We start from the raw sequence: 22,397 nt of genomic DNA, 5'->3' as shown, positions 1-22,397 counted from the left end.
CGGTAGCTGCATGCACATAGTGCAGTGAGGGACTGTGAGCTGGAACGGCATGGTTTGGCGCCCCCTGTGGAGATGATTTGACACTGCCTTTCACACACAGCCCTAACAATAGTCATGGTAATATTGGGAGTTAAAGGGAGCCCTGGAGCAGGAGACTTTATGAAGACCCTGCCGGTTTGGCTAGTCTTTGTAATAGGGGCGTTTCTGTGCCAGTTGGCAGGCTGACAGTGACACAGATGGACAGAGAGACAGACGGGGAGACAGGGGGACAATAGTGGAAGATTAATGTTATTAGTGAAGCCTGGCTGAGTGGGAAAGAGCAGTGGGCCAGTCTGCTTAGTCAGTCTGTACGATGTGTGAGAGTGTGTGTGTGTTTCTCTCTCTGTGATCACAGAGACTGCATAAACACACACACACACACACACACACACACACACACACACACACACACACACACATACTGTTCAGGTTCACAGCACTGCAGGACTGTCTCTGTATCAGTTGATGTGTTTCTCCTTCTTCAAGTCCAGTTTACATGGGGGGACCTGGGATTAGTAACAGTATAGTAAAATAGTGTTTTTACAATAGGGGGCTGTAGTAACAGTGCAGTAGAGCAGTGCTGGTACAGTAGGGGGCTGTAGTAACAGTGCAGTAGAATAGTGCTGTTACAATAGGGGGCTGTAGTAACAGTGCAGTAGAATAGTGCTGTTACAATAGGGGGCTGTAGTAACAGTGCAGTAGAATATAGTTATAGTTATTGTTATAGTTTTTTACAGTGCCTTTGAAGCTTTGAGCCTGGACTAGTGATTATCTCTCTCTCCCTGTCTCTGTTTATAGAGTGTCACTGTGTGTGTGTGTGAGAGTGTTTCAGTATGAGAATATGTGTGTGAGTGTGTCAGTGTGTGCGCATGTGTGTGTAGCTGTGTTGGTTTGTGGCTGTGTCAGTGTCCTTCTCTCTCTTTGGGGGCTTTTAGAAAACACTGAATAGTTTGCAAGTGTTCCTCCTCTTTTATTTTCTATTCTCTTTCTTTTTCTCTTTTCCTCCATCAGTCCCTGCCTCTGTTTTGTTCCCTCTCAGTGGTGTGTGTGTGTGGAAAGTTGGCGCAGTGAGTGGCTGTCAGCTGTGTTTATGGAGAGAGAGCTCCAGTGCCTCTGATCCGCAACAGCACTAGAGACAGAAAGAGAATCAGAGGGGAGAGGGAAGATGGAGGGCCTTATAGACATTCCCAAAACACACGCACTGCACATACACAACACACGCACTGCACACACAACACACTAGGGTCTGTTCTGTATAGCGTTTATTCTCTCTGGGGTTTAGGGGCCAAATGCGGCCCTCGAGGATGTTTAGTGCGCCCCCCCAAAGACAACCATCAACCACTGCTTTTCTGAACCTTTACTATATTTTGACACTTTCTGAACACTTTCAATTACAAATTGCACATGTCATTTGTTGGAAAATAATAAAACAACAATTAAAGTTATATAAATTAAATATATAAGAAAAAGGTATTAATTCTGACATATTTAGTTTCATCGGTAGTTCATTTTCTACTGCAGCCCCCCCCCATCCCATGCAACCTCCGGAAATTGGCTCTCCATCACCAGACATTGGGAACACCTGCTCTATAGGGTCTTTTCTGTATAATATTATTATTAATAATAATAATAATATTTGTATTTCTTGGCAGACGCCCTTATCCAGGGCGACTTACAACATAAGTGCAATACAAAGTGCAAGAATACAGTAAAGTACAAGGCATCAAACATTACAAATTAAAATTTACAATAAACAAAGCAATTCAAGATATAATACGTTTACAACTTCCAATGTATACAGTTAAGTACAGTAAGTTCAGACATACATCCTGGAAAGTAAAGCTAAGTGCCGTCCAGATGTAAGGTACAGTCAAGGGTTATGGGAAAGGGAGCAAGGAGGAAAATCAATCAATAATGCAAGAAGCATGATAAAATGCTATGAAGTGCTATCTAACAGGGATTAAAAGGAATACTATTACAAGTACTGTGTGAAAAGATGTCTTGAGTAAGCACCGGAAGGAGGTCAAGGACTCTGCTGTTTTGACTTCGGTGGGAAGGTCGTTCCACCATTTAGGGACCAGGACCTCTGGAGGAAGGAGAGTGGAGAGGAGGCAGAGTTAGTCTTCTGGCACTTGAGGAGAGCAGTGGTCTGGAGGGGATGTATGGAGAGACGAGTGACTGAAGGTATCTTGGTGCAGTGTGGTCGAGACAGCGGTAGGTGAGGGTCAATATCTTGAACTGAATGTGTGCCGGTTTCGGGAGCCAGTGGAGGGAGCGGAGCAGTGGAGTAGCGTGTGCGAATCAGGGCAGAGAGAATATCAGACGAGCCGCAGAGTTCTGGATGAGCTGGAGTGGCGGGTAGTAGTTGCAGGCAGGCCGGCCAGGAGGGAGTTGCAGGAGTCCATGCGGGAGAGGACCAGTGACTGGACGAGCAGCTGAGTCGAGTAGTTGGTGAGGGAGGGACGGATTCGGCGTATGTTGCTCAGGAAGAATCTACAGGTGCGTGTCAGCATGGTGATGTGCTGGGTGTAGGAAAGCGCAGGATCGAGGGCGACTCCTGGATTTTTAGCGGAAGAAGATGGAGAGAGTGTGGTGGATTCCAAGGGGATTGAGATGGAGAGATCAGCAGAAGGTGAGGAAGAGTGGGGGTGGAAACAGGAGATCAGATTTGGAGAGGTTGAGCTTGAGGTGGTGCAAGAGCATCCAGGCAGAGATAGCAGACAAGCAGGAAGAGATGCGAGAGGGGGTGAAATGGTCAGAAGAGGGAAAAGACAGGAAGATCTGGGCATCATCAGCATAGAAGTGGTAGGAGAAACCATGGGATGCGATGAGGGGGCCCAGGGTGCGAGTTTAGAGAGAGAACAGGAGGGGGCCCAGGACGGAGCCTTGGGGTACGCCTGTGAGGCGAGGTTGGGGGGTGGATGAGGAACCTTGCCATGTCACTGAGGTAGGAGGAGAACCAGGTGAGAGCAGTCCCAGAGATTCCAAGGTCAGTGAGGCAGGAGAGGAGGATGGAGTGATCGACGATGTCAAATGCTGCAGAGAGATCAAGGAGGATGAGGACTGAGGAGAGGGAGGCCGCCCGAGCACAGCTGGGGGAGTCAGTGACAGCCAGGAGAGCCGTCTCAGTGGAGTGAGCTGTGCGGAAGCTGGATTGCAGAGGATCCAGGAGTGAGTGTTGGCACAGAAAGTCAGAGAGCTGACGGTGGACCGCCCACTCGAGAGTCTCTGAGAGGAAGGGGAGTCAAGGGTTGGTTTCTTGAGGAGTGGGATGACAGCAGCTTGCTTAAATGCAGAGGGGAAACAGCCAGAGAGGAGTGAGGATAGTGTACACTGTATAGTGTTTATTCTCTCTATAGGGTCTGTTCTGTATAGTGTTTCTACTCTATAGGGTCTGTTCTGTATAGTGTTTATAGTCTTCACCATTCCCCTTTGCCCCACTGTCCATTGCACAAAATGAGTGTTGAAAAATTAGGGCAAGGAGGATTGAGTAATTCAGGGCTGGGGGTGTGGGGGTCCTCCCCCAGAACATTTCGACAATTGCAGACCTGAAATGCGCGATTCTGAGCCGAAAAACATATCTCAAAATCGACATTGTGCAGCAAACTAGACACGGTTTCTGGTGCTTGTCAATCACAGATCTGTTTCGGTGGGTCTCTGTAATTGACACTGGTGAGGATGCACAACTCTCGGTTTGTGCGCCTGCTAGAAATATGCGTCTTCATTGGAAATCAGCTGTTTCCGCCGCTGATGTAAGAGTTTCTAGGAGAATACAAGCTGTGGCACTGTGAGCCCCCCGGTTGTGTGGATGCACTTTTATATTTTGGAGGCGAGGTTGAAATATGTCCACACGACAAACGATCCACAGTTTAGCTGTTTATTTATAGAAATCAGGAAAACAATAACTGTGCTTTGACGAGTACAAAGTGACGCTCTTGCCCTAGTCCAGACCGTGTACAGAGACGCCCGAACCGGGAATCTACGAGCAGTCAACTCACTCACTAACTGGATCACGGGCTCTATATAGGACATCCCATATTAATACGTCATACCCTATCGGCTAATAACCAGGAAGGAATGCTACTAGGTTCCACACAATAACAAGCACTGAGTGCAACACACCTCCATAACAATACACACATAAATAAAATCATGATAATCCAGTCATAAGTGTCTGGCGGTCCGGATTTGGCCTGTGTATACTCTATACTATAGGGTCTGTTCTGTATAGTGTTTATACTCTCTATAGGGTCTGTTCTGTATAGTGTTTATACTCTTTATAGGGTCTGTTCTGTATAGTGTTTCTACTCTATAGGGTCTGTTCTGTATAGTGTTTATACTCTTTATAGGGTCTGTTCTGTATAGTGTTTCTACTCTATAGGGTCTGTTCTGTATAGTGTGTATACTCTTTATAGGGTCTGTTCTGTATAGCATTTCTACTCTCTATAGGGTCTGTTCTGTATAGTGTTTATACTCTATAGGGTCTGCTGCCTCTCTTGGCCCTGTATCTGATGCTGTTGAATTTGCTTACCTGATGGCCTCAGAGAGCCGTTGACTAAGAGCCCTACTTAGTGTGTGTGTGTTCCGGAGTCGGGGGGTGCTTGGGGGGCCTGGGACGCCCTCTCTCAGCGCCTCCTTCATCTCGTTAGTGTGAGCTCATTACATTAACACAAAGCTCCTCAGGCAGGCGGGCGGCTGGTGGGGGAGACTCACAGTGACGCTGACGGGGCTGACCCTGCACTTCACTGCACCACTCTCAGCCCCACTCCCCACTCACTGTAAACAACACACACAGGAGAGAGAGAGAGAGAGAGAGAGAGAGAGAGAGAGAGCAGGCGGGTGAGAGAGAGTTCAGGGCAATACAAGCCTCATGTTTCCAGTTCAAAGGAGAAGACGCCTCCCTTTCCCTATGACTATCCCTATGTGCTGTAGGTTAACCCTGGTGAAGTGCAGCCCAGTGGCATCCTGGAGACAGGTGAGCATGGAGACGCAGCACCCTGCACTGCACAGGCATGCTGCTGTACAACCAGGGAGGGGAGAAACTGCCACAGTGCTGTGCAGACTCCTAGGGGCTCACTGCCATCACGACAGTGTACTGGTATTGCCAGAGCTTTACCCAAATGGTACAAGAAACAATATTTCAGAAAATAAACTCTCTCTTTGTGAGAATGTTTCCCTCTCTCATTCTGTGTGAGTATCTTTCTCTGTCTCTCTCTCTGTGAGTATGTTTCCCATTCTCTGTCTCTCTCTGTCTGTGTGTGGTTGATGGTGGTGTATTATTAGGTGAGGGGAGGCAGTGAGAGCTGTGAAGGGCTGTGAAGTGCTGCCGGCTGGCTGTGTCAGTGAGGGGGAGGGCGCAGGCTGCCCCCTGCGGGTGACTCTGGGGAGGCAGCAGTGAGTGAACAACACAGCAAAATCTCATTGAACAAAATCTAATTGAGCGCCATCAGGGACCGAGCATTACAGCTCCTCCACAGGCTAGGGTTTCACATCATTAATTCACAGCAGCACTGAGCTTTCAGTACACACACACAGGCACACACACACACACATACACACAGACACAGGCACGCAACGCACGCACACATTCACTTACCGGGAACCCTACACACAGTGAATGATAACACATACAAACACAGTGACTGAACACACACACACATTCACACACACCCTGACTGATACTGAACACACTGATCAGGACATGGTATTTATTCGGGAGGAAGGACACTGATCTCTGTTGCCATGGCTGTGCTGACAGAGCTGCACTGCACACAGGACTGGGTGTCTGAGTTGGAGGACGGGGTGGTGGTGTTTTCCTGTGTAAATATTTTGTGTTACACTCATTTGACTGGGGTAATATTCGGGGGTTATTTTCCTAGCAGGCCATGTACACTAGACAGGAATTTGTTCTGTTTTGTTGTTTTGGTCTGAGCTTGGGAAACGGGCTGCATTAATCCAGCTCTCGTGTGCAGTGCTGGAGGAGCACTGTGGGGGCACTGGGTATCTCTGTGTCTGCAGTACAAAGACAAAAACAAAACACACCACAGTACCAGGAGAGTGACCTTGAAAATGATACACACAGACACACACACACACACACACACACACACACAGACACACTCTCTCTCTCTCACACACACACACACACACACACACACACACACATATACATACTCAAGCATCTCCTCTTGGCTTGTGTCCAGTTCTCTGTCTGCAGAAGTTGGTTAAAAACTGTTTTATTACCAAAAAAAAACAGAACAGAAGGGTCTTTCATCAGTGACTAATACTGTATTGCTTTAATCACAATATTATTGAGGAATTTGTAGCTGGATCTTGAACATTGCACCCCCCCCCCAAGCCCCCGGACACACAAAGGAGCTCATTCTTGGAGACCCGCAGCTTGGGGCCCTGCTGTCACAGAGCTGTAGGGCCAGTCCCTAGCTCAGTCCCCCAGACTCACTGTGTGCCCCTGTGATGTTCCTGAAACTGGACTACACTGCACAGCACTGGACTGGACTAGATGAGACAAATGAACAGTGTGTGGCTGTGACTCTGTTACGTGTGGTGTTGTGACAGTGCCTCTGTGCAGTATGTGGCTGTGACTCTGTGCTGTGTGTAGCTGTGACTATGTTAAGTGTGTGACCGTGACTCTGTGCGGTGTGTAGCTGTGACTCTGTGCAGTATTTTGCTGTGACTCTGCAGTGTGTGGCTGTGACTCTGTGCAGTGTATTGCTGTGGGAGCTGAGCAGGCAGTGAAGTGTAGATTTTAATCATGGTTAATAAGGAGGCTAACGAAGGATTGCACAATGGCAGGAACAGATGTGCCAGACAGATGTGCCAGGCTCTGGCCTGTCTGACCTCCCCCCACCATGCGACTGCACTGTAGAACTGAGCTGTGCTGTATCGTACTGTCACTGTACTGTAGTGTAGACCCTGTACTGCACGATACTGTACTGTAGTCAATGTACCACAATACTGCACTGTACTACACTTTACTACACTGCACTGTAGTTTGGTGTCAGTCAGTCAGCTTTATACCCCCATGAGCTCAGCTCTGGTGTAAAGGTGCCCGACGCACCTGTTAACTGCAGCAGCAGCAGCTTCACTTCACTGGCAGAACTCTTCCCTCCCCCCCCTCGTCTCACCAGGTGAATTAGTCGTTCTTTCCCTGCTGCTCAGTAATTACTGCAGGGCTCAGCTGCTCTGTACACTAGCACACAGAAGCAGCCAGCTGAGTAATACAGTAAGCCCCTCTGTAGTATTATTATCATCATTATTATTATTATCAGTATTATTATTATTCAGAAGAATTGAACATCTGTGAGTGGGGGGGTTAATTACACAGGCAACTGAGAAACGATTGAATTAAAAGGCATTTTTGCAGCCTGGTGTAAATTGCTGGTTTGCTGCCTCCCCCCCTCATCCTCTCTCCCACTCCCACAGCAACACTCTGTCTCTCAGGCCCACACACAGTCCCACACTGGGACGGGCACAAGAACTCAAACCACACGACTCTGATGCAGCTTCGTTTCCTGTCTCTGAGCTCCTTTCAAACTGCCTTTTTGTGGTGTCTTCTTTCGTCTTTATCTTCTTTCTCAGACCGAAAGGGCTTCCCCTGCTCTCGTCAGCTTGTGTGTGTCTCATGTTTTGGGTTTCAGGTTTCATGCCTCGGTCGGGAAGTGACAGTGTAGGTTGTGTGTCTCAGTGTGTTGCAGGCAGACTTGGCCTGCAACTGCAGCTCAGCACTGCCCCTCTCTGGACCCTTAATGAGACTCGTAGGAACCTCACCCCCACACCCGCACAACCTCTAGTGTAGTGTAGTGTAGTATAGTACAGTATAGGCCCAGACTGGAGCAGTGCTGTGTGGATTACAGGACCAGAGCAAAAGGGAACAATTGATACAGTAACTATAATGTAAAGATTGCAGGATGTGTGACCCGTGTACTGAGGTGACACTGAGCTGTCCTCTGTCTCTCAGGACCGGAAGCTGACGCGGGCGGAGCAGCAGCGCTTCAAGGAGGAGGCGGAGATGCTGAAGGGGCTGCAGCACCCCAACATCGTGCGCTTCTATGACTCCTGGGAGTCGGTGCTGCGTGGCAAGAAGTGCATCGTGCTGGTGACTGAGCTCATGACCTCGGGCACGCTCAAAACGTCAGTGTCCTGCCGCCCGCTGCCTCACTGATGCCTCACTGTTACTAAGATTATATGATTATTATTTTGGTTTGAGATTTTTACTGTTGTCCTCTCCTCTCTCTGTGCTTTTGTGTTTGTGTGTGTTTGTGTGTGTGGCCGTCTCTCTTCCAGGTACCTGAAGCGCTTCAAGGTGATGAAGCCCAAGGTGCTGCGCAGCTGGTGCCGGCAGATCCTGAAGGGGCTGCACTTCCTGCACACGCGCACCCCCCCCATCATCCACCGCGACCTCAAGTGCGACAACATCTTCATCACCGGCCCCACCGGCTCCGTGAAGATCGGCGACCTGGGCTTGGCCACGCTCATGCGCACCTCCTTCGCCAAGAGTGTCATTGGTATGCCAGTCTGTCCGGCTGCCGGGTTCGCCGTGTCTTCTGCTCGTGTTGCTTTGTGTTGCTGACGGCTTTGTCATCTCTTTACCTGTGTTGTGTTTTGTTGTTCTGTTTTTTCTAGTAGTTGTCAACCACTCTTACATTTGCCCTTCCCTTCCCCTCTCCTCCTCTCTCCTCTCCCTCTCCTCTCTCCTCCAGGGACCCCTGAGTTCATGGCTCCAGAGATGTACGATGAGCGCTATGACGAGTCGGTGGACGTGTATGCCTTTGGGATGTGCATGCTGGAGATGGCCACCTCCGAGTACCCATACTCAGAGTGCCAAAATGCCGCGCAGATCTACCGCAAAGTCACCAGCGTGGGTCACTGTGTCTGTGTGTGTCTGTGTCTCTCTGTGTGTCTGCCTGTTTCACCTCTCCCAGTCTCTGTCTTGCTATCTCTTTCTCAATTCAATTCCATTCCATGCACTTCCGTTCTGTTCTGTTCAGTTCAAAGGTGTCTGTTTCAGGAGCTGTGTTGGCAGAGCAGTTTTACACTGAGCACACAATCAAACTGAATAACAAATAAATCAATCATACATTTCAGTGACTAATAATGACAGCAGGGAGAACAGAACCACAGTGACCAGCTGAGGGTCCAGGGGCCCCACAGGCTTGGCCTGCACAGCACTGTGCCTAGCTCACTGTGGCCCCTCAGGTTGGGACGGGCCGCTACATATCGTGCCAGTAGTGGGGCTGTGTGTCCTTCTCTAGGACAGTGTTTAATTCCTCAGGTCAGTTGTGGTAACGGGGGAGAGAATGGGTGAGTCTGCGTGTAAATCTCTCCCTTATTGGGGTGTATTTACTGCAGTGCGTCTCTGTCCAGCTTTACTGTCTCACAGTGACCACACTGTCCTCTCTGGGCAGCCCGCTCTGCCTGTGTCGACCCTTCTCCATGGCCAGACTGTGGTCACTGAGCCGGTACTGGGTCAGGATCTGCCTCTGCTTCGTATCTCTGACAGCATCTCTTCATCTCTCTCTTCTTTCTTGTCTCTCCTCCTTTGGTGTTCCAAAATAGCAGTATCTCAATATCTCAATATGTATTCACTAATATATCTGTGCCACCTGTAGGCAATGTTTGCTGTTATCAGATTAGACTCTAGTTCACAAAAAATAACTTGAATTTAGAGGTTTTTTTTCTCTCTCTCTCTCTCTGTCTGCAGGGTATCAAGCCGGCCAGTTTTGACAAGGTGAGCGACCCTGAGATAAAGGAGATCATCGAGGGCTGCATCCGGCAGAACAAGAGCCAGAGGTGAGGCCTCTCCCCAATTTCCCCTCTGTCCCTATCCCCCTCTCCCTCCATCCCCCCATCCGCCTCTCCCCCATTCCCCTCTCCCTCCATCCCCAAACTCCCCTCTCCCACATCCTTCTCTCCTGTCCATCCCTCTCCCCTCCACTCTGCCTCCTCTCCCGTTCTGTGTTAATCCCTGTGTTCTCACGTCTCTCTCTCCTGCTGTCAGCGCTCTCCCTGTATTATCAATATTGTTATCATTATGAAGAATGTGTATGAGAATATAGTGAGGTCAGCGCTCACAGCAGTGTATTCACACTCATATTTCACTGATACATTTATCTCTTCTCTCTCCTCTCCTCCACCCCCTCTTTCTATCCCTCTGCCCCTCTCCCTCCTTCCCTCGCCCTCTCTACAGGCTGTCCATTAAGGACCTGCTGGCCCACGCGTTCTTCGGGGAGGACACGGGCGTGCGGGTGGAGCTGGCGGAGGAGGACGATGGGCTGAAGGAGTCACTGGCCCTGCGCATCTGGGTGGAAGACCCCAAGCGGCTGAAGGGCAAGCACAAGGACAACGAGGCCATCGAGTTCAGCTACGACCTGGACAACGACCTCGCCGAGGAGGTGGCCATGGAGATGGTGAGGGAGAGAGGGAGGGTGCGAGACCAGCTGTACACCAAACTTGGCAGTGGCAGAGAGAAAGGGTAAAAGAGAGAGAGGAATAGAGAAAGAGAGGCGAGGGGGCAGAGGGAGCGGAGTCACCACACACACACTGGATGGAGGAATGAGACGAGATTCAAAGAGGAAGAGGGAGGGAGGGAGGAAGGAAATGGGATAGGAAGGTGACGGGTGATAGAGAAGAGAGGTCGAGGGAGAGGAGGAGAGAGCAAGAAAGCAGAAAGTGGTTCAAAGAGAGGACATGGAGAGAGAGTGATAGAGGAGAAAAAAAGAGGGGGAATAGAGAAGTAGTAGAGTAATGGTGTCTCCTACCCTGACCGCTGGCTCTCCCCTCCCGCCTTGTCTTCCCCTCACTCCCCTCCTCATTCTCTCCCTCTTTCTGCCCCTCTCTCGCTCCCTCCCTCTCTCCCTCTGTCCTTCTGCCCCTCCATCTCTCCCTCCCTCCCAGGTGAAGTCGGGTTTCTTCCACGAGAGCGACGCCAAGGTGGTGGGCAAGTCCATCCGCGACCGCGTCACCCTCATCAAGAAGTCCCGCGAGCGCCGCCAGCTGCTCCCACGCATGCTCGACGAGCGGCGCGACTCCCAGCCCCTGCCCCCAGTGGCCCCTGCCACCGCCTCCTCCGCGCAGTGCCAGCTCAGTGGCCTGCCCGCGGAGGAGCTGCCAGAGGTGGACCAGCATGCCAGGCAGCAGCATGTACAGGCCCCGCCCCCTGCCGTGCCCTACATGGGTAAGCCCCGCCCCCTATGGGGTCATGACCTCCTGTGTGGGGCCCTAGACAGTGAATTCAGGGTGGTTTTTGTTTCCTGTGTTCAGTTGCTATTGTTGTGGTTAGCCTGTCGCTCGGCAATGTGTGGCAGCTCCTCTCCTGCAGTAAAGTGAGCAGTGATGTCATCCTCGTCCGCCTAATGGCTCTAATTGCCCCACTGCCCTGCTATAAACCTGCATCAGCTGTTCCAGTGCCAGGGTAATGCAAGGCAAAGCGTTGCAAAGTCCAGTGAGGGGCTGTTGTCTTGTTTTTATTGTCATCTTGTGCTGTCCTTGTTTGGTTGCTTTTTTATTTTGCTTTGTAATGCGTTGGTCGCCCTAAAACGCACAACACTAAGTGATTAGATACATGTACATGATAATAATAATGACAAAAATAATGATGATGGTTAGTGCAGAAGTGCAGCAGACCAGGGATAAATGGAGGGTTTGTTTATGCATTTCGTGAATTTAAACACCAGTACATATTTTAATAAGAACTAATCATCTGTGACAACAGTCAGGGGCTTTCTTTCACAGATGAAACATGATTAGGAAATATGACTCCACATTGTGTTTCATGTTTTTCATGTAAAGACAGTCGGTGCCCTTCCGATACCTGTCCCAGAATTTAAACTGCTTTCCAGCACGCGGCAAAAGCCCTGCAGCACGGCCCGACCACTCACTGTGCTGCGTCTTGTCGTCCCTCTCCAGGGGAGGCGGAGCTGGGGGAGAGTTGTGGGGGTCTGGGGGTGCTGACTGCTGACCTGCAGACCACAGGCTACTCCATGGGCTCTGAGCAGCTGGCCAGCGGGACACACGCAGGGGCCCTGGGGCAAGAGGAGCCTGGACTGCACCAACCCCACCTGCAGCAGAACCAGCCTGGGCCCTACCACCCCTCCGCCTCAGTGAGTCAGTGTGCCGGGGAGGGAGTCTCGGCTCCCGGCCTGCAACAGAGTATAGTGTAGTATAATATAGCACAGTGTAGTGTAGTGTAGTATAATATAGCACAGTATAGTATATAATAGCGCTCAGACTGCAGCAGCGGTGTGATCGAACACATTTGCAACTGGAAGCCGTTTCCAAGAGACAATGGGGCTTTGAGGACACTGGAGGGCCGAAGCCATTGTGACAAGTGCATTAACAGTAAATGAACGGCAGACAGAAGCGGGGGGAGCTGTGGGAGGGCCTGTGTAGGAGGAGAACAAGAATGGCATTGAGCGCCGGGGCCAGGCTACGCCACGCGGTCACACCGACTGCTCTACCGAGGGCCGCAGGCCGGCGCACTGCGGTGACCTCCGCCTCGAAGGGCTGCAATCACTCCCCTGTCCCAGGCCTTCATCTGCAATTAATACTACAATTACTACAATTAATACTGAAGTTCACTTTACTTAAAGATAAAGATTAGTTTAGTTTACATTAGATTAGTTTAAACTAGATTAGTTAACATTAGATTAGTTTACATTAGTTTACATTAGATACATTTAGATTTGTTTAGTTTACATTAGATTGGAATGCATTAGATTAGTTTAGTTTACATTAGATTTGTTTAGATTAGATTGGATTAAGTTTGGTTTAGATTAGATTAGTTTACATTTAGATTTGTTTAGCTCGGATTAGTTTAGTTTACATTAGATTAGGTTGGAATTAGATTAGTTAACATTAGATTTGTTTACATTAGTTTATATTAGATTAGTTTACATTAGATTAAATTAGTTTAGATTTGTTTAGTTTAGTTTACATTAGATTTGTTTTGTTTGGATTAAGTTTGGTTTATATTAGATTAGTTTACATTAGATTTGTTTAGCTAAGATTAGATTAGTTTACATTAGATTTGTTTACATTAGTTTATATTAGATTTGTTTATAATATATTAGTTTAATTTACATTATATTAGTGTAGTTTAGATTAGTACATGTATATAATAAAAATAGATAGACTAACAAGTGTTGCAAAATTAATTCCCCCAGTCATTCGCTCATTCATTCCCCAATCATTCACTTATTCATTCCCCCAGTCATTCCCCCAGTCATTCGCTCATTCATTCCCCAATCATTCACTTATTCATTCCCAACAGTCATTCGCTCATTCATTCCCAACAGTCATTCGCTCATTCATTCCCAACAGTCATTCGCTCATTCATTCCCAACAGTCATTCGCTCATTCATTCCCCCAGTCATGCGCTCATTAATTCGCTCAGCTGTCCAGAGGACCTGAGCCTGGTATTGCAGTATATAATAACCAAAACCAGATCAATCAACGGTACTGGTGAGTGGTACATGATGAGGGCCCGTCCGTCCCTCTCTTCCCTTTGTGAGGAAGTAGGATACGGCTCTGGGGATGCCAGGACTGTCAGGACACTGTCCGAGAGGGGGGGGGGAAGGGTGGATGGAGGAAGGGACAGGGAGAGGAGATGGGACAGAGGAAAGAGAGCGTGGGAAAGGGAGGGGGTCACTACATACACACTGGAAGGAAAAATGTGACGAGATTCAAAGAGAGAGAGACCGAGAGAGACGCAGACAGAGGCAGTGATATTTATACAGAAGGGTGACCAATTAAAGGAAAATCCTGAATAAATGAGTGGAGGAACATAACGAATGCAGATGCCTCCAAACAGGTGTACAGCATGATACAATTAAGCAATTAACATCCTATCTTGCTCTGTGGCATGTATGCTGAGCAGGCCCAGTTGACCTCCATTTTGGATCCAGATGGCAAGAGGAAAGGATCACTGCAAATCATGACAGGGTTATTCTGAGTGATCACCTTTATCCTGTGGTGAAACGCTTCTATCCTGATGGGAGTGTCTCTTCCAGGATGACAATGCCCCATCCACACGAGGGGGCACGAGGGGACACTGAATGGTGTGATGAGGATGACAATGATGTGACTCATATGCTATGGCCTTCGCAGTCACCAGATCTCAACCCAGTTGAACACCTATGGGAGATTCAGACGTGTTAGACAGCGCTCTTCACCACCATCATCAAAACCCCAAATGGGGGAATATCTTTTGGAAGAATGGTGTTCATCCCTCCAGTAGAGTCCAGAGACTCTAGAATCTGTGCCAAGAGCATTGAAGCTGTTCGGGAGCTCGTGGTGCCCAACTGAGACACTTTGTGTTGGTTTTTCCTTTCATTTGTCACTTGTCTGTATATAATCATTAATGTGACAGTTGGCTCTGAGTGTGTGTTCCTGTGACCCTGTGTAATGGTATTGCGTCTCTCTATCCCCACAGATGTCTGGAGTGGGGTGCCCTCAGCAGCCCTCCCTCCAGCAGCAGCACCAGGCCCTTCCCCCTGTCAGCCAGCCTCCCCCCCAGCCCTACCAGCCCATACAGACTGCCCCACAGACACAGGTAAAAGGGCATATACATATATACAGTATATGTGTGTGTGTGTGTGTGTGTGTGTGTGTAACATTTATTTATGTATGGAAGATGTATAAACATCAGTCATTTTAGAGAGAGAGACAACACACTCTCACAGCAGATGCAATTACTGAGTCTGAGGGCAGAGTAGGCCGCGAGAGAGAGACACACTGGCTCAGGTCTTGTCCTCTCACCTGTGACCCCTCTGACCTCCTGCTCCCTGTGTCTGCAGAGTGCTGGGACTGTTCCACTCCCTCAGATGCTGCCCATTGGCCAGAGTGCAGCGCCCCTTGCTGTCCCCCTGCAGAGCCTGTCTCAGACAGCAGCCTTGCGCCCCCAGCTGTCATCTGGAGCCACACAGCTCTACACACAGGTACACTGCACACTATGCCTCTGTCTCTCTGTCTCTCTGTGTCTCTGTGTTTCTGGTGTCCTGTGTATCTCTGTGTCCCTCTGTGTTTCTGGTGTCCTCTGTGCCTCTTTGTGTCTCTCTGTGTCTCTGTTCCTGTGTAAAACTCCAGGTTCCGTGACAGCTGCATGAGTAGAGCAGCAGTAGTGATGTGGTGGGGTAAGGCTCCCTCTGCTGGTGAGGGGTTGCACTACTGGAGTGCAGGCCTGCAGAAGGAACAGTGACCACCAGTGTCAGGACCAGGGCGAGTGTATGTAAGAACATAAGAAAGTTTACAAACGAGAGGAGGCCATTCGACCCATCGTGCTCGTTTGGTGTCCATTAATATCTAAGTGATCCAAGGATCTTATCCAGTCTATTTTTAAATGTTCCCAAACTTTCAGCTTCTACCACATCGCTGGGTAGTTTATTCCAGATTGTGACTACTCTCTGTGTGAAGAAGTGTCTCCTGTTTTCTGTCTTGAATGCCTTGAAGCCCAATTTCCATTTGTGTCCCGGGTGCGTGTGTCCCTGCTGATCTGGAAAGCTCCTCTGGTTTGATGTGGTCGATGCCTTTCATGATTTTGAAGACTTGGATCAAGTCCCCACGTAGTCTCCTCTGTTCCAGGGTGAAAAGGTTCAGTTCCTCAGTCTCTCAGTAGGACATTCCCTTCAGACCTGGAATAAGTCTGGTTGCTCTCCTCTGAACTGCCTCTAGAGCAGCGATATTTTTCTTGAAGTGTGGAGCCCAGAACTGTCCACAGTATCCAGATGAGCTCTAACTAGTGCATTGTACAGTCTGAACATCACTGCCCTTGTTCTCAATTCTACACTTTTGACAATATACCCTAGCATTGTGTTTGCCTTTTTTATTGCTTCCCCACATTGTTTGGATGGAGAAAGTGAGGAGTCCACGTAGACTCCTAGGTCTTTCTCATGCGTTACTTCATCTAGATCTGTTCCTCCCATAGTGTAATTATAGTGGACATTTTTGTTACCTGCATGTAATACCTTGCACTTGTCCACATTGAATTTCATTTGCCAGGTGTCGGCCCACAACTGAATATTATCTAAGTCCCTTTGAATAGCCTGTGCTGCCGAGATTGTATCTGCTGAGCCACCTATTTTAGTATCATCTGCAAATTTGACAAGTTTTCTAACTATCCCAGAGTCCAGATCATTAATATAGATTAGAAACAGCACAGGCCCTAGTACTGATCCCTGTGGAACTCCACTGACAACCTCGCTCCAGTTAGAAGTGACTCCTCTAATCAACACCCTCTGTTTCCTAGACATCAACCAGTTCATAATCCATCTACTTACATTACCCTGAATGCCTACAGCTTCCAATTTGAGGATCAGTCTTTGGTGTGGAACTTTATCAAAAGCTTTTTGGAAATCTAAGTATATCATATCATATGTTTTCATGTGATCTACAGCTGCAGTTGCATGTTCAAAAAAATCAAATAAATTAGTAAGACATGATCTGCCTCGTCTAAACCCATGTTGACTATCTCCAAGAATATGGTTTTCTTTAAGATGCTCCTCTATTTTCTGTCTAATAATTTTTTTCAACATTTTACAAGTAGTATGTAGTGTAGTGCAGTGTATTATAGTCATGTATAGGGCAGTATAGAGCAGTGCAGTCTTTGGGCTCACTGTCTATTAAAGTGCATGTCTCCCTGAAATCAAATTCATGGGGGCCACTGCGGCTCCCTGCCACCCGTGTGGTGCGTCTCTGCTGCTGTAATTTCTGTTTGTGTTGTTGGAAGTGGTGGTGTTTGTGGTGTTTCTGTTGTTGTTGGTGGTGGGTTTGATGTTGTTGTCGGTGGCGTTTGTGTTGTCGGTGGTGATGTTGGTTTTTCTCCGGTATTTTCTGAGTTGTGTGAGTAACTCCTGCATCCTTGGTGCTTTGAACAGACTCTTGCTGCTGCTCTTCCTCCTCCTCCTCTTCCTCTTCCACTAATACTACTCTCTGTCTTCCCATCCCTCTCTCTGTTGCTCTCTCTCGCTCCCTCCCTCCAGCAGCTAGACTCCTCTCTGCAGCCTTACAGCTCCGAGGGACAGCTCCCGACTCAGCTGACCACCGGGGGTGGCTCTGGCCTGCAGGACACCTCTGCCGCCCCCTCTCTCCCGCCTTCTTCCTCCTCCTCCTCTTCCTCCACCTGTACCGCTCTCTCGGCGCCCCCGCCCTTCCAGCCCACCGTGACCCCCCACGCTCCTGCCCCGCTTGCTCCCTCTCTGGGGGAGCCCTGGGATGCCCGCCCCTACCTGCCCCAGGAAGGTGGGCCCGCCCCCCTGCCGGCGCCACAGACCCAGCCGCAGCCCAGCATTGCCCCCTCACTCCCACACCCCATCCCACATGCCCACCTCCCTCCTCACGCCGTGCTGGCCCACACACAGGCCTGCCCCCCCGCACTGCCAGACACACAGCCACCGCACGCCCTGATCCTTCAGCACCCGGCTGCCCTCCCCCTGCAGGCCCAGCAGACACAGCTCCCTCTGCAGGTCGGGGGAGTGGCTGCAGCGGCGGCTACTGAGGCTCTGGCCACCCTGTCGGACCCATTGCACCTGCAGCAGCAACAGCAGTATCTGAGACAGGAGCTTGAGCAACAACAACAACACTATCTGAGACAGCAGCAACAGGAGCTTGAGCAACAACAACAGCAACAGCATCAACAGCAGCAGGCATTTCTTGTTCAACAACAACAGCTGTCCACTCCTGCCCCAGGCCCTGCCCCTGCCCCTGGCCCACCGTCTGAGCCCCACCCCACAGGGTTGGACCAGCACAGGGGCTCCCTCCCGGTTGCTAGTCTGAGTGACTCCCAGGGCCTTCTGCTGCAGCGGCGGCCGTTTCTGTCGCAGGGCCCCGGCCTGGTCCCCACTGCCCTGGAACCTCAGCTGCCACAGCCCCTGGTCCAGGCCCAGCCCCAGCCCCAACTCCAGTTCCTCAATCAGCAGCCTGGCTTTCCCCACCTGCCAGCACAACCGCCTGACATGCCAGCCCTGGCAGCAGCGCCCCTGGCCCAGATCAGCCAGCAGGCTACACCTGTACCTGTACCTGTCCCTGCCCCTGTACCTGCACCACAGCATGTGTGCATGCTTCCTCCTCCCCAGAGCTCCAGCCTCCCTCCCCAGGCTCAGTCACTACAGGCGCAGTACGCACAGGCACACACACACACGCAGGTCCCCCCGCAGCAGCGGGCAATACAACCACACCCATCACAGCAGCAGCAGCTGCAGCCCCAGCCCCCCCACCAGTGCACGTCTCCGCTGCTCCCGCCGGCTCGGCCAACGACGGTGACTCAGTCCGTGCAGCCGCAGCAGGCACCAATGCAGCTGCAAGCAATGGCGACTGCCTCTCAGCCTGCTCCCCCCCAGCACCAGTGGGTGCCAACACAGGCAGGGGCACCGCCGGGCACACAGGCCCTGCCCCCTGCACAGCTGCCCCCTGCGCAGCCAGCAGACACTCAGCAGCAGTCTGGCATCACCCAGCCAGAGCCTGCGCAGACCCAGGCCTCACTGCCCACAGCCCGGCCACCGCTAGCCCAGCAACAGCACCCGCTCGCCCAGCAGCCGACGGCAGTCCCCCAGCAACTGCCTGCAGGCAGCCTGCCACAACCTCAGATACCTCCGCAGCTCGCTCACATGCCCCCCCAGAAGCCGGCCCAGCCCCTGTACAGTCAGGTGGTGGCAGCTCCCCCTCCCTCCCCTCTGCATCACCAGCACAGCTTCCCTGAACTGCATCCCCAGCGTCCCCAGCAGGCTGCACTCCCGGCTACAGCACAGACACAAGCACAGACGCACACTCCTACACACCCACTGACACACCCACACCCACAGACACCGACACACACACAGGCACAGACACAGACACAGACACACACGCAGACACACGCACAGACGCACACTCAAACACATACTCAGACTCAGACACACCCACACGCGCACACACAGACACAGACGCACCCACAGGCACACACACACTCACAGACTCACACGCTGACACACTCCCAGTCCCAGTCAGATTCCCGGTCGTCTGGAGAGATTGCAGCATCGCAATCTCCCCCTCAGCTGCCCTCCAGCCCCTCGCACTCCTACCCTCCCCCATCTTCTTCTTCTGGGCCCCTCCACCTCTCGCTGGCGCCTGGGCAGACCCCGGGCCCCACCTCTTATGCTGCGACGGTTACAGAGCAGCCCCCCGCGGACCCCGAGGCCCAGCGGTTGCCACCCCCGCCTATCAGCGCTCCCGCTTCCAGCTCTAACAGCCAACTGCTGCCCCCCCCATCTCTGACAGCCACTGACGCGCAGAGCCCTGCACAGGTATCCACACTGAACGCAATGCCAACTCAATTCGGAGTGCGTTACGGCACGAATCACATGGTGCACAGAGACGCACGGCACAGGTGGTACAATACACCGTACATATCACAGCCGTATCCACACTACACTGTACAGTACAGTGCAGTACAGTACTGTAAACACAGTCACTCGCTGTACACTGTAGACACACTCAATGTACACTGTAAACACTGTCACTGTGCACTGTAAACACTGTAGATACACTCACTGTACACTATAAACACACTGTCACTCACTGTACACTGTAAACACTGTCACTCGCTGTACACTGTAAACACACTGTCACACGCTGTACACTGTAAACACACTGTCACTCACTGTACACTATAAACACACTGTCACTCACTGTACACTATAAACACACTGTCACTCACTGTACACTGTAAACACTGTCACTCGCTGTACACTGTAAACACTCACACGCTGTACACTGTAAACACATTGTCACACGCTGTACACTGTAAACACAATGTCACTCACGGTACACTGTAAACACTGTCACTCGCTGTACACTGTAGACATGCACTCACTGTACACTAAACACTCACTCACTGTACACTGTAAACACTCTCACACACTGTACACTGTAAACACTGTCGCTCACTGTGCACTGTAGCAACACTCTCACGCTGTACACTGTAAACAGTCGCTCACTGTGCACTGTAAACAGTCACTGTATACTGTAGCCACACACTCACTCACTGTACACTGTAAACACACTGTCACTCACTGTGCACTGTAAACAGTGACTGTACACTGTAGCCACACTCTCACACACTGTACACTGTAAACAGTCACTCACTGTATACTGTAAATACACTCACATGCTGTACACTGTAGACACACAATCACTGTGCACTGTAAACACACTGCTACTCGCTGTACACTGTAGATAGTCATTGTACACTAAACACACTGTCACTCACTGTACACTGTAGACACACTGTACACTGTAAATACTATCACTCACTGTACACTAGACACTCACTGTACACTGTAAACACACTCACTCACTGTACACTGTAAACAGTGTCACTCACTGTGCACTGTAGCCACACTCACACTGTACACTGTAAGCTGTTACTGTACACTGTAGCCACACACACACTGTACACTGTAAACAGTCACTCGCTGTACACTGTAGCAACACTCTTACGCTGTACACTATAGCAACACTCACACTGTACACCGTAAACACAGTCACTCACAGTGCACTGTAAACAGTCACTCACTGTACACTGTAGCCGCACTCTCACTCACTGTACACTGTAAACAGTCACTCACTGTACACTGTAAACAGTCACATGCTGTACACTGTAAACAGTCACACGCTGTACACTGTAAACACACTGTCACTCACTGTGCACTGTAGACACTCATACGCTGTACACTGTAGCCACGCTGTACACTGTAAACTGTAGACACACTGTCACTCACTGTACACTGTAGCCACACTCTCATGCTGTACACTGTAGCAACACTCTCACGCTGTTCACTGTAAACACTGTCACTCGCTGTACACTGTAAACACACTGTCACACGCTGTACACTGTAAACACAATGTCACTCACTGTACACTATAAACACACTGTCACTCACTGTACACTGTAAACACTGTCACTCGCTGTACACTGTAAACACTCACACGCTGTACACTGTAAACACACTGTCACACGCTGTACACTGTAAACACAATGTCACTCACGGTACACTGTAAACACTGTCACTCGCTGTACACTGTAGACATGCACTCACTGTACACTGTAAACACTCACACGCTGTACACTGTAAACACTCACACGCTGTACACTGTAAACACTCACTCACTGTACACTGTAAACACTCACACGCTGTACACTGTAAACACTCACACGCTGTACACTGTAAACACTGTCGCTCACTGTGCACTGTAGCAACACTCACACGCTGTACACTGTAAACAGTCGCTCACTGTGCACTGTAAACAGTCACTGTATACTGTAGCCACACACTGTCACTCACTGTACACTGTAAACACACTGTCACTCACTGTGCACTGTAAACAGTGACTGTACACTGTAGCCACACTCTCACACACTGTACACTGTAAACAGTCACTCACTGTATACTGTAAATACACTCACATGCTGTACACTGTAGACACAATCACTGTGCACTGTAAACACACTGCTACTCGCTGTACACTGTAGATAGTCATTGTACACTATAAACACACTGTCACTCACTGTACACTGTAGACACACTGTACACTGTAAATACTATCACTCACTGTACACTAGACACTCACTGTACACTGTAAACACAGTCACTCACTGTACACTGTAGCCACGCACTCACTGTACACTGTAAACAAACTCGCTGTACACTGTAGCCACACTCTCACACGCTGTACACTAAACACAGTCACTCACTGTACACTGTAAACACACTGTCACTCACTGTGCACTGTAGACACTCATACGCTGCACACTGTAGAGACGCATGCTGTACACTGTAGCCACGCACTCACTGTAAACTGTAGACACACACTTACTCACTGTACACTGTAAACACACACTGCACTGTAAACACAGTCACTCACTGTACACTGTAGCCACACTCACACGCTGTACACTGTAAACACAGTCGCTCACTGTACACTGTAGACATACTCTCACTCACTGTACACTGTAGATACACAAACTGAACAGTATAGGCACACACATACATACACACTTTCATGCACACAAACACACAGGCCCAGTCCAGAGCTCACCCCTGTCTGTCTGTCTGTCTGTCTGTCTGTCTCTAGAGCCTTCAGGACACAGCTGAACATCCTCTGACTCAGAAGACTGATGCAGCTGCCAGGTAACAAACTGCCCTGTCTGTCACCAGGCAGCAATGCATGGCTAGAGTTGCATGTTCTTGCAGTCTGAACAACGCAGAGACATAGCAGCTCTGTGTGCCACCGACAGTGAACACAAGACCATCTCTCCCCTTCTCCCTTCTCCCCTCTCCTCTACCTTCTCACTGTCTCTCTTGCCCTCT

The 22,397-nt window shown here is 50.0% G+C and overlaps 1 protein-coding gene across 5 annotated transcripts in view; it reads left to right on the top strand.

The window, feature by feature from the left end:
• Positions 1-22,397, top strand: part of wnk3 (WNK lysine deficient protein kinase 3) — a 56,521-nt gene that overhangs the window by 17,630 nt on the left and 16,494 nt on the right. For 3 of the 5 annotated variants that reach the window (XM_066710130.1, XM_066710127.1, XM_066710128.1), the window contains 11 exons: positions 8,018-8,190; positions 8,344-8,564; positions 8,760-8,917; positions 9,761-9,849; positions 10,247-10,466; positions 10,954-11,233; positions 11,965-12,158; positions 14,489-14,608; positions 14,853-14,993; positions 17,034-19,331; positions 22,162-22,217. In XM_066710130.1, the coding sequence (XP_066566227.1) occupies positions 8,018-8,190; positions 8,344-8,564; positions 8,760-8,917; positions 9,761-9,849; positions 10,247-10,466; positions 10,954-11,233; positions 11,965-12,158; positions 14,489-14,608; positions 14,853-14,993; positions 17,034-19,331; positions 22,162-22,217 (3,950 nt within the window). The remainder of the gene's footprint in view (positions 1-8,017; positions 8,191-8,343; positions 8,565-8,759; positions 8,918-9,760; positions 9,850-10,246; positions 10,467-10,953; positions 11,234-11,964; positions 12,159-14,488; positions 14,609-14,852; positions 14,994-17,033; positions 19,332-22,161; positions 22,218-22,397) is intronic. The other 2 variants (XM_066710129.1, XM_066710131.1) reach the window with 2 other exon arrangements.

The sequence above is a fragment of the Amia ocellicauda genome, chromosome 7 (genome assembly GCF_036373705.1).
Source record: "Amia ocellicauda isolate fAmiCal2 chromosome 7, fAmiCal2.hap1, whole genome shotgun sequence".
Lineage (NCBI taxonomy): Eukaryota > Metazoa > Chordata > Actinopteri > Amiiformes > Amiidae > Amia > Amia ocellicauda.
The sequence above is the reverse complement of the archived record's forward strand: the minus strand, read 5'-3'. Positions and strand labels throughout refer to the sequence as shown.